The following is a 13286-nucleotide window of genomic DNA, read 5'->3' on the forward strand; positions in this document are numbered from 1 at the left end:
TTCAATTCTTATCTATTGTAAATGATAACATACATAATTTTGAGAATAAACTTACAAATTTCAGATAAATAGAGAAGAAATCTCAATATGGATAAAGAAGTGATGGGAAAAATGTAAATTCGGTTCGAGTTTACTTTGACAAACCGAGTTTACTTCTGGTCCGAGTTCACTATCAGTATATCCCCCATTAAAGACCATAAATTTTGCTTGTGCATGCGTCGTAATGACAATTATGTTAGTCCGAGTTTACTTTAGTTCTTGGTGACTGCTTCTCGTTGTTCACTGTCCCAGTGGTGTTCCTGGTCCGAGTTTACTTTAGTGTTGGTCGTAGAGATCCAATGGCACACAATGGTAGATGTGATCACCAACATGCTCAGCCATTGATCCCAACAACACTCCACCCCCGTGTGACTTATTCATGAGGGGCAGAGGCAGAGTGGCTATATGGGCGGAGTGGCGCAGCAGGCGGGTATCTGCAGAGCAGCAGGCAGCAGAGGCAAGTGTCAAATTATTGATCTGATTTGATCACTCCCGAATCCAATGCTATTTATTCTGCTTTTATTGAAAGAATGTGGTCTCCTCTCACAGCACTATTTTCCACTTCAACGAAGACATTAAGCACAAAATACAAAAATAAAATATGGCCTAAGGAGGCCGCGCCGCGCAACCTCTGGCCATATTTTATTTTTTTATTAGTAGAGGCATTATTTCAATAGTGGGATCAGCAAGGTGGTCGGCCAAGTTCTCAATGGGCCTTTGCCACAATGACAATTGGCAGTGGGTTAGGATTTTCTTCTTAATATGTTTGAGCCCTGTTCCCTCAAAATGAGTCCTCGTACCTTGAAGCATGTAAAATATGGCTACGCCGGCACGTCCTCCTCAAGCCATATTTTTGTTGTGAGGCCATAATTTGTAGCTCTACAAAATAAAAATAAAATATGGCTTGAGGAGGTCACGTCAGCACGGCCTCCTGAGGCCATACTTTGTTTTGTGAAAACCCTCTTTTCTCTACAAAATGTGTGCTCGACAGAGCAGGCAAAGAGGGTTTTCATAAAAAAACAATATGGCCTTAGGAGGCCGCATCAGCGCAACCTCCCATGGCCATATTTTTTAAAAGCCTTATCTAGCACTTTACTACTATTGCTCAATTTGAGAAAATGACCCAGAACATAGCTCAAGTTTGAGTCATTGTTAAATTCTATACTTGAAGAGAATGTTTCTTGTGAGTATCTTCAAAACATGGTTTACCCATGCCTACGGATGCAATATTGCAAGATCAAGTACATGAACCACATAAGATCATTCAATAACCCTTTCCTTAGCACATAAAGCCACCATGTCATCCAAGACATCATCTAGAAGCTCATTAGCCTCATAATCACATGCATTATCCACTATATGTGGCATTACTTTAACATCTTTCAACTTCTATTGGATTTCTCTCCCCATACAAGTAGAGTCGACTTAAGATGATCCATGCATCATTGCCAACTCAAGAACCTCACAACTCACATCTTCCACCCCTTAATTCTTTTTCTCTTTCGTCTCTCTTGGCACCAACTTGTTAAGCATCTCTTGGCACACCAACTTGTTAAGCTTCTCTTGGCACCAACTTGTTAAGCATCTCTTGACCAAGTTCCATAGCCCCAAAACCCTCAAATAATAAAGTACCCAAGTCCATGACAAGATCAAACATAACCTCATCACCACACACATCTAATGTATACACAACACCTCCATAACAACACACTCATCCATAATAGAAGTTCCACATTCTTGAAAACTCGCACTTCTAGAAGGAACAATCAGCTCAACCTCATAAAAACATTTGTGAAAGATAAATCCTCATCATCAAAGAAATCATCTCCTACAAGATCCAACTCTGGCAAGAAGGTAGCACCTTCAGATGCTCTCTCATTCTCATAGATGTTTGAAAATTCTACATCTTGTTGGTCTTTAAGAACCTATAAAACTCTCCTTCATTAAAGTTGGGAAATCAATGAACCCCTCTTTCTTCCTTCCTTCCTTCTGCTTCTTCTTATCACTTCTTAGCCCCCCAATGTATTTCTTTTCTAATAGTGTAAGAAATCAATGAACCCCTCTTTCTTCTTACTCCTTCCTTCTGCTTCTTCTTATCACTTCATAGCCCCCCAATGTATTTCTTTTCTAATAGTGTAAGAAATCACACACTCATAATAACTCAATTTCTCCTTCTTTACTATTCTCCTAATTTTAATCCTCTTGTAATACAAGACATTTTGAAAGTACTAAAAGAACTACTTAGAGCACAAGTTATACCTTCCAGAAAGAGCTCTTTCATGTACACATGGCATACCTTCAGACAGTGATGAGTACATAACCTCATACTGATGAACCCCTCTTTCTTCTCACTCCTTCCTTCTGCTTCTTCTTATCACTTCTTAGCCCCCCCCAATGTATTTCTTTTCTAATAGTGTAAGAAATCACACACTCATAATAACTCAATTTCTCGTTCTTTACTATTCTCCTAATTTTAATCCTCTTGTAATACAAGACATTTTGAAAGTACTAAAAGAACTCCTTCAGTTTAGTTCTACAAGGATTCCCTTCAACTAAACATCTAGATTTTGGGTAAATATCAATTTAGTGATTTTACCAATTAAAATATCCAAAGATATTCTTTATACCACATAATTTCTCAGCCTTAATTCATTAGGTAGAATTATGGTGGAAATTCATCCTTTGACACTAAAATTTAATTCAAATCCATCTTTTCTTAAATATCATAAAAATTCTTCTTTTAACTAAAATATGAATACCTATTTTTTTTTAATAAACTTGAAATCCTTCTTTTTCTCATTTGAATGAGTGCAATCCAATTATCGTGGGAATTCCTCTTTTACCATAAATTAAATCTACTTAAAATTCTTCTTAAAAATTACATAAAAGTATCCATTAGATCCATTAAGCTAAAAAATCCACTTTTCTCATTCAAACATTTGAATTCCAATATGGTGGGAATTCCTCTTTCATCATTTAATCTTATCTATACAAAAAGATCAATTTAACTAAATTTTCTCTTAACATTTAAATAAAAATCTTCATTAATTCTTTTACACTAGGAGTTACACTTTCCTCATTTAAATATTTGGATTCCAATATAGTGGAAATTCCTCTTTCATCATTTAAAATTTATCTATGCAAAAAGATAAATTTAACTAAATTTTCTCTTAAAAATTTAAATAAAAATCTTCATTAATTCCTTTACACTAGGAATTACACTTTTCTCATTGGAGCTCTCTCTCTCTACAACAACTCTTGGAGTTTCTCTTCTCTTGGTGGACCAATTGATTGGTTGGGGGCTTCACTGCTAATAGAGAATCAAGCCAAGCTTGGAGGTAAAATCAAAATTTATGGTTTTTTCCAATTATCTCAATAATTCTCTTCTTCTCAACCCCTCTCAAGCTTGAGAATATTTCTAAATAATTGTTTTAATTCAAATCAAGCTTTCCCTTAAAGTCTTAATGCTGAATTAAGAGAAAGTTAATCTTTATGCTTAATTGTAATGCTTTCTTTAAGTAAATCTCTCTCTCTCTAAAAGAATAGCCATCTTTACGGCTAAATCCCTTGAAAAAGGATGCTTCTCAATGATAGTCTCTTAATTCAAAGCTTAACTTTAGGCTTGATAAACTAGAGATTAAGAAAATGGTATTTTTCATGATTTTGTGTTAACAAAATCATGGTTATTTCTTTTAGATTATTTATAAGTAGTTAAAAACTACTTTGATTGATTCTAATTGAGAAATAGATTATCCTATCAATTTGGGATATTTGGATTCCAATATAGTGGGAATTCCTCTTTCATCATTTAAAATTTATCTATGCAAAAAGATAAATTTAACTAAAATCCTTCTTTAAATTTTTAATAAAATATACATTATTTTAGCATCACAATTTTTTCTCTTACTTCATTGGAATACATGGATTTCCATTGTCATGGGGATTACTCTTTTAACATAAAAATGGATTACTAGAAATTCCTCTTTTTTGTAATTAACTATTTATGCATAAACATAAAAATCAATTTTCCATGATTATAATGAGAATCATTCAACTAGACTAGGATGATTAATTCTAGAATATGGTTGGAAGTCCTCTTTTCATAATATAAATGAAAATGATTTGTGTTTATTTTTCAAAAATTTTGCCATAGCTCCGCTGCTGCTATTACTGATAATTCTCAATAAATTTGAAAGAATAAAGTTTAGTGTTATACATGTGATTAGAATAACCACTAATTGGATCATTATCCAATTATGGATTGATTCTTAATTTTACCATTATTTTGGCCTCCAATTAGACAAGCATAGAAATTACTTTTAGATTAGAGAAATGCTTCATGAGAAGCTTCATTTGAATTGAGAATAGGTCATAGGAATGACCATTATTTGGGGGAGAGAGAGAAATGCTTAAAAACCATTATAAGTTAAGCATAAATGGAAATTTATGTGTTTCTTCATTACAATACATTAAAGAACTTCAATAGTATTCAAAAGCCATTCAAATTAATGCTTCTCAAGCTTGAGAGGGGTTGAGAAGAGAAACATTTGGAGATTTAAGAAAAAGAAGACAATAATCCACACTTTATCTCCTAAATTACTTGATTCTTTGATCACAGTAGAGGCCCCCAACCAATCAATTGGTTTGGTATGTTGTTGGAGTCTCCAAGGAAGATTGAAGAGAGAGAGACGCTCCAATCTCTTCAATTTGTAGAGGGTTTTTAGAGGATAATAGAAAATAAGCTTAACCTAGAGTAATACCGGCATAGTTTAGTTCACACATGAGAATATAAAGGAATGAGGGTCTATTTATAGGTGAGGGAGGCCACTAACTGATTCCATTTGCACCTTGGAAAATCTATTTTGATTTTCTATTTCAAGGAAATATTTTTTGATATTTTTAGAATTTATTTTAAAAATATCCCAATATTGATTTACCACTCTCTAGAATTTTTTATCTCACTAGGCAAAACAAGGAAAAATAATATTTTTCTGTATTCAAAAACATAGAATGATTACAAGGGATTGAAGTAGAGGCTTAATCAATATTCAGCCCAAGGAGGAATCTTACACCCCCGTTAGAAGATTTTCCCAATGGTGGAATCACCCCTGCCTTCCGGGCTAGGGGAGTTTTTCCGGGCTCGGTTTCAGAGGAACCGACGGGCTAGTCTCTCGTGCGGACATCCGCGGGTGAGGCCCCGAGTGTGGATCCTCGCCCCGCGTGGGAGGCTGACGCTGCTTCCGCCCCGCCAAGCGCCCCCTCTCGGCGGAGGGGGGTCTCATAGCTGGTATCAGAGCTTTGTTGAAAGCTAATAAGGAGAAATGAATTCTTATCAAAAAATTGAAAAAAAAACTCAGAAAGAGCATTTACATATTGTATTTTCATTCGGAGTAAGCCTCATTAATGAAGATTTTTAATTAAAGAATTTGATTTTATAGATGGAAGTACCACACTTATCTAATGTTCCTGACCTTACCCAGTCACAAGACATGACTGCGTTCACCTTCTTTGAGCATCTCATCTCTTCCGCTCTACAACAACTCGAATGAGCCGAGCCAGACTCCCATGCCATTCTGAGGATCTATATTTTCCTGACCCAGCGGAGAGATGGCAGCACAAGTGGTTTGCAAGGCAGTATGTCCACACCTCTTGCAACCCCAACGTGCGATGATGAGGCAGAATCTCTCATTGACCATGATTTTGATGAAGCTGAAAGTGATACATGGTATTATTTTATATCACTCAAGGCCTACAAATTTTAGACTTTCCTGCCAAATCTACAAACTTCTTAGTCGCTTTATTCCTAAGGAGAAGATAATAGCTCCCTTAGCAGTAAGGGAACATTTGTATCAGCGCATGTCTATAGCCCAGTAACGTCATCTTCTGCGTCTCCGAGGAGATTTTGACTTCTAGAGCCGAGCTGCTCTATGTATATACTGTAACCCTTCTATAAATAAAGAAATGTTTTGTGAAAAAATTTCCTATTATATAAGTGATTGTTTATTAAGACCAGGGATTTCATTAACGTCTTCACAATTTCGTGATCACGTTAACAAAACCTAGTGTTAACATATTAAAACTTGTGATCACATTGTATATTCACATGACCTGAGAAATGACCTGCCGGAACCCACTAGTCCAGTAACACCTCCGGGCTTCTATCTTTCCCGGCGGGCCCGCCGGGATACAGAGTTTTCCCGGCGGGCCCGTCGGGAAAGACAAAAGCCCGGCGGGCTCGGCGGGAAAAACAAGGAACATCGGCGGGGTATTATTATGTATATAAACACTGCCCGACACCCATCGTACAACTTTTGGGAAGATAGTCCTTGTTTTGGGGGCGTGATATCTCTCCTCAAAGTACTTGTAGAGCTCTCGAGTTGCTAGAAGTGTCCTCTTGGAAAGAACGTCCTTATTTTAGGGGATGTCGTCTTTCCTTGTAGGCACTCCTAAGGCTATTGGGCCACTCGTCCTTAGTTCTTTGAACTGGGGGCAGGGTGTGGTTCGTAGCTAATACTTGCGGAGATTTAGGGACAAATTTGGAGTCATTCAGCCTTGCATTTGAGCCACGTACGTAATCTACCTACCTCATTCTGCTTTATGAATGGTTTGATGGAGCCAAGAGTCCTACTTAGGGGCTTGTATTGGTTCTTGATACTTGATATAGTTTAGAGTAGACAAGGGTCTATTGTCCTATACTAGAGTATTGGGCAAGAATAGATCTTTGATTTTTTTTGTGAATGTTAGAATTGTCCTATACTAGAGTATTGGGCAAGCATAGATCTTTGATTGTATAAAGTATCCTTAATTGGGTACAAAAGGCATCCTTCATTGGGGGTGCAATGTGCATGATAGTCTCGAAGTAGTTTTGTAGTAAGACCTTGCAAGATAGTTTGAAGTAGTTTTATGTTATGTGATGATCTTTTGTATTTGTCAAGATAGTTTCGAAGTACTTTGTCTGCAGATGTATGTTTTGTCATACGTGAGTGATTTGTTATTTTTTCATTTGTGTATTCATTGTTATATGCTTGGTTGAATAGGTTATTTGTTGAGATGGAGGACAATGTTGGATCCAGTGATACCTCCAATAGAGTCCAAATTTCAAATAGCAGAAAAATAAAGGCACCTGGGATAGAGTGGCAATATGCAATTAACGTTGGTGATCGATTCATAGATTGGGAGTGTAAGCTATGCCATGCAGTAAAATCAGGTGGGGCGCCTCGACTAAGAGAACACTTTTTAGGCGAACCGAAGAAAAAGTCATGTACCCACCCCTCTGCACCTATAGTGGCCAAACGCATAAGAGAAGAAATTCAAAAGAAAGATTCAAGAAAACATGACACTCCTACCGTTAATGTATCAAGGCAGCAAGAACACTGTTGTTCTAATCATCAAACTCCCGCTACATCGCCTACTTGTACCCCGAACGGCAATGTGCAACCAGAAAGTAATCTACCCAGTGCATCTTCTTGCAAGCGAAACTTTGACATAGGAAATATACCCATGCGTCAAACTTCATTGCAAGAAAGCCTACGACAAGGTCGACTTGATGATGCACAACTCGTCCTTGCTGAAGCGATTTACTTTTCTGGGAGTGCTATGATGATGGTGGACAGTGAGCATTGGAAGAGAGCATGGAAGAAAATTGGTGAGTTTGGACCAGGGTTTTCACCGCCTACGTACCATGCTATGCGAAATGATCTATTAGAGAAATGTTATGCGCAGGTAAAAGAACATGTACAAAGAATAATTCTTAGCAATATAGAGCTTTCTGGATGTAGTATAGTAAGTGATGGATGGTCTAATGTGCAAAGAAAACCATTAATTAATGTAATGGTTATTTCACCTAGAGGTGAGACTTTCATCTGTGCCGTGGATTCAGTTGGTTCAATCAAAACTGGGGCTTACATTGCTCAAGTCATTAGCTCTGTGTGATAGAGGAAGTGGGTGCCAAAAATGTAGTCCAAGTCGTCATGGACAATGCAAAAAATTGTAAAAATGCATCCAGAATCCTACAGCGACAATATCCACATATTTTTCCGGTAGGCTGTAATACTCATAGTTTGAATCTTGTATTAAAAGATTGGTATAAATCTGATGATACCAAATGGTTTGCCTCAATCGTCGACACTGCTCGCCAGCTTGTGAAATTCATGCTCAAGAGACAGAGAGTTTTAGATATGTTTTGACCTCGCATGTCAGTTATGTTAAATTCCAGCGGAGACTAGGTTTTGCACTCACTTTTACACTTTTGAATCTCTTCTTAGAAATAAAGATGCAGTTTGTGAAACATTTACATGCATGGCATTTCATGACTGGGAGAACACTCAACTTGAAAAAGTGAAAGAGAAAATCAAAGTCTTGAAGGGAGCACTTACGAGAAGAAGTTGGTGGAACAGTGTGATGGATGCATACCATGTAATGATGCCTGTTATGTATGCTGTACGAAGTCTTGATCAAAGAGCGCCTAATCTCGGAAAAGCATGGATGCAATGGTGGACTGTCCAGCGGAGTTTGGAGTGTCCTGAGAAATTAGAGCATTCAGTGGTGGAAAAGCAATGGCGTGTACCATTCTCCAGTAGACAAAGAAAAGTTCTGTTGAAATACTTTCATGCTAGATGGATTGGAACACATTCACCACTGCACAGTGCTGCTTACATGTTAGATCCTGAATATTGGAATATGGATTTGATGTCCAACGTTGAGGTGGTGCAAGATTTTTATAAAGTGGTAAACACTTTCTATAATAATGATGATGATCGTGTACAGTGCATAAAGGAGACGACCTCATTTTGGTTGAAAGAGGGTTTATTTTCCAACTCCCTTGTTCAACAAATGGCTAAAGAGCAACCTGCATGGAAGTGGTGGATGATGAACGGTGGTGAGCATTATGCTTTATTGCGCAACCTTGCGATGAAGGTTCTAAGTCAGTGCTCTTCAAACTCAGGCTCAGAAAGAAACTGGAGCATGTATAAATATATTCATAGTACTATTCGCAATCGACTTCTTGCAGATCAAGCAGATAAACTTGTTTACATGTACTGCAATGAAAAGATCTTGCGAGACATCGAAAGCGAAGAGTATGAAGAAGATATGCCCAGATGGATGTACAATTGTGAAGATGTAATAGACGAGAACTTTGATGTTGGACGTACGTTGTGCACCACCCTTGAGATAGAAGACAATTTAGACATTGACTTAGATGAGCTTAATTTAGCAGACGAGAGAGTAAACGGTGAAAGAATTTTGGAGCAAGATACTGACATAGAGGAAGAAGTCACTTCATTAATTTAATAAAAAGTACTTGTACAAATGATCATATTTGGAGAAATTATCAATACAAAAGTAGAATTTGTTTTTCTTAGCTCTCATCTTGAAATAAATTACGAATTGCACTAGGAGTTGCATCTAAAGGTCCTGGTGGTTTATATTCGCTAGCCATGCCGAACACTGTATAAATACCTTGATTTATTGGGACACTGCACAATGCACATGTGGAAGTATTTTGCATTTGTCTCACTAAACATATTAAGTGGTAATAGTGTCCACATGGTAGTATATACTGGCCGCTCCACCCATCGAATACTTTGTAACATACAGGACATTGGGGGGTGGAGGAACTTGTAGCCTCAGCAGAAACTCCCACAAGATCAGGATGTATCAAAAAATGAGAGATGTGGTTTCCTTGGCGCACAGGAGCAATACGTGAGGAGATGCTCTGCACATCTTGGCTGATCTTTGTTAGCTGCTCTTGAATCCCTCTATTGGCCGGGGGAGGAGTTGACGCTTGAGTTAATCGGTCAGCTTCTTTCTCCTTCTCTGCTAGCTGTGCCCCTAAGCTTTCTTTGACCTGGTTTAACTCCAGTCCAGCGCCCTCCACCATGAGAGCAAGTTCTTCTCTTGTGAATGTCACTGTCTCTTCACGTATGTCGTGGGTGTTGACAGTGGCCTCTCTGGAGGCGAAGTCCACTGGAGTTTCTAGGATAAAGTGAGCATATAGCATTTTAGCAAAATAGAGTGGAGCGTCGGCGTTATGGAGAGGACGACCGTACACCTCCAAGAAAATGCGCTCGGCATTAGTTTTGATATCATTGTGAGTGCAACGAGAAATCTTCCATCTTCCCTTCTTAATCTCGCCATCTGGACATGACCATATTTCCTTTATCATCTCTGTGGTTACGCGTTTGTTTATGTCTTTCCATTGGGCATAAGTTGGATTTGTCCATTTCGATAACCTGCATGCTGTTCTTGTAGCTTCGCGGGCTGTCAGGCCATGTGCAAGGGCCTTCATTCGCTCGTATGCCTTCTTGGCTAACTCCTGATGCTCGTTCGCTTGTGCCTGCTCCATATCTGCATGAATGTAAATGACTTTAGGATTTTAATGAACTATAAAGATCAACGTAAGATAAATTGACCATTACTCTCAAAATCTTGAAGTCAAACACCACGAGAGGAGATATGTATTGCAAAGACTCGATGAGAAATATCCACTTGACTCCAAAAACACTTCAAACAATGCTCGCACATCAAATTTTGAAGAGAAAACATAAACCTAAACACCACAAGAGGAGAGAGATGTTGCAAAGACTCAATGAAGAGAGAAACAAAATTTTGAAACATTGGACACATCAAATTTTGAAGAGAGAAACAAAATGCCATTCGTGAAACTTAATCTCTTGATACTGTATCGTTACAAAGTTGGGGTGAATGCCACCGATAGCTCTACAAGAGGACGTTGTGCCCTCGTAGGGTCAGTATTTAGTGATCTAAAAAATTCAACTACTTGCAAAATTGATTTTCGCTCATCGCGATTAGGAAGAAACATCCAATTTTTGACTCTATGAATAATAGTATCCATGGTAACTTTGTCATGGGAACTATTATCCATCCACAACTCTTGCACTTTCTGCCAAAAGTCATATAAAGTTTGTAATAAATATCCCAAGGCAAAAACATCAGATGCAGGAGTGTATGCATCTGCCAAAAATGGATCATAAAGCTCTGGGGCTATCCACGGCCGTTTATTTCGCTCTCTGTCTGCGTGGGAGACTGCCTGTGCCACCTTCTCGGGGTTCTTGTCTGCTTCAAAAACAAAATTAAGAGACACCCATTTTTTGGGCGCTCTCAGCAGCAACCCCCAATCGATAATACCTATGCGTGGCTTTAGCTCTTTTGTATAATCCAACACTACATTGAAAGGATGTAGGTCGGTATGTACAATACCTGCCATATGTGCTGCCGCCGCTAGACCTTCCACCAGGGCATGCATAATATGTGGCATGTTTATTACTACCTCTTTTATTTTTGAAAGTTCTAGATGACCTAAAGGGATATTATCAGGCGGGGGTTGTCTCCATCCTCGATCCAAACAAAAAATGGCTCTGGTGAACTCACTGAATCTGAAGGGAACCTTCAGAAGAGTATCACCAAGAGCGCCGCCATTATAGTACGGAAAAATTGTGATCCATGGAGCCTCTTTTGTAAAGGCAATGCATCGGACAATCGATGGATGTAGCACTTGCATACCCTGCTCTGCCTGGAAGCTCTCGAACTTCGCGCTGCCTTCTCCTTTGTAGTGCTTTCCCCAAAAAGTGATGTGCTCCGGTAAAAATGATATACCTTTAATTGCATACTCTTTTACTGTTCCAAACACATCGGAGCCTATTGTTCGTCCTTCGTGAAGAGCTTCGTGCGAGATGCCAATAAGATGTGTGCACATAGAATTGTAGATGGTACGATTAATGACACCTGTACCACTTGCATCTGCCTGACTGGACGTTGCAGCGACGTCCTGGGCAATGCGCACTCTTTTGGGGAGGGACTCTGCATCCAACGCCTTCATGCGCTTGCTCTTGGCTCTTTTCTCGCTCCATACAATGTCCCATAACTGTAGACGTTGCATATTGGCTTCAGGCGGGGCAGCATCTCTAAGATCACTGCATGCTACACGCATGCTCCCCAAAATGGTTCGTGTTATGTGCTGATGGTTGAAATCTGCTATCTTCTGTCTGTCTAGCAGCTCAGCGTTGCCTCCGCTTCGAAGCGGACGCTGTGCATTTTCCCATATTTGGTCTATGAGATCTCGCATGAGTATCTCAGACTCATTGATCTTTTTGACGACATCATCAGTACATTGTGATACTGTGATGACCGCTTCAACGCGAATTGCTCGCAGAATAATTTTGCGCTCTTCGGGAGAAAGCATGTTGATCGTCTTCGTAAATCTAGCAAATAACACTAAACACAAAAAAACAGAATATCAAACATTACTGAAATAAACATCAAGCAGACGTGAGAGAACAGCAACAAGTATATCATTATCGTCAATGTTCATACAAAAACGGAATATCAAATAATTTTAATAAACTCAACATCATCCAATACATCATCAAACGTGAGAAAACAGCAATAAGTGTATCATTACTTATCAATGATCAAACAAAAACAGAATATATCAAACAACATTACTGAACTCAACATCATGCAATACATTATCGAACGTGAGACAACCGCAACAAGCGCATTATTACTTACGAAGTGTATACATTATCGAATGAGAGAGAGAGAGAGAGGGGGAGGAAGAGAGAGAGGTGTGACAGATAGAGAGAGGAGGAGGAAGAGAGAGAGGTGTGACAGATAGAGAGAGGAAACATTAAATGATATTTTTTATAGTTTTGTGAGTTCCTAAAGAGAGAAAAATAATGTTTTGTAATCCTAAAGCACTCCTCATCTACATACCTATCGTGATAGAGAGAGATGTGAAGTGTATCATGAGAGAGAGAGAGAAAGAGTTGTGAAGTGTATCATTGCGAGAGAGAGAGAGAGAATTGTGAAGTGTATCATGAGAGAGAGAGAGAGAGAGGAGAGGAAGAGAGAGTTGTGACAGATAGAGAGAAGAAACATTAAATGACATTTTTAATGTTTTTGTGAGTTCCTAAAGAGAAAAATAATGTATTGTTTTAATTTTTAAGTAAATAGAGGGAGAAAAAAGAAATTATTAAGAATTATGTATATTTTAAGAGAAATAAAAAAAATCATTATCTACACATCTATCGTGTTGTGAAGTGAAACATGAGAGAGATAGAGAAAGAGTTGTGAAGTGTATCATGAGAGAGAGGGGGGTAAGAAGAGAGAGATTCATATTTTTCGAGTTACGAATCACGATTTTATAAAATAAAACGTTTAGACAATATGATGTAAACTTTGATCCATGAAATACTAATGCCGCGTTAGCAACCAAGTATCGCATG

The 13286-nt window shown here is 38.4% G+C and overlaps 1 protein-coding gene across 1 annotated transcript in view; it reads right to left on the minus strand.

Moving 5' to 3' along the window:
• Positions 1-315: 315 nt before the first annotated feature.
• Positions 316-13286, minus strand: part of LOC147618459 (uncharacterized) — a 47754-nt gene continuing 34783 nt past the window's right edge. Inside the window, exon 3 of the mRNA XM_086775253.1 lies at positions 316-473. Within this exon, the coding sequence (XP_086631379.1) occupies positions 316-473 (158 nt within the window). The remainder of the gene's footprint in view (positions 474-13286) is intronic.

The sequence above is a fragment of the Cibotium barometz genome, chromosome 35 (genome assembly GCF_041138505.1).
Source record: "Cibotium barometz isolate CiBa-2024 chromosome 35, ASM4113850v1, whole genome shotgun sequence".
Lineage (NCBI taxonomy): Eukaryota > Viridiplantae > Streptophyta > Polypodiopsida > Cyatheales > Cibotiaceae > Cibotium > Cibotium barometz.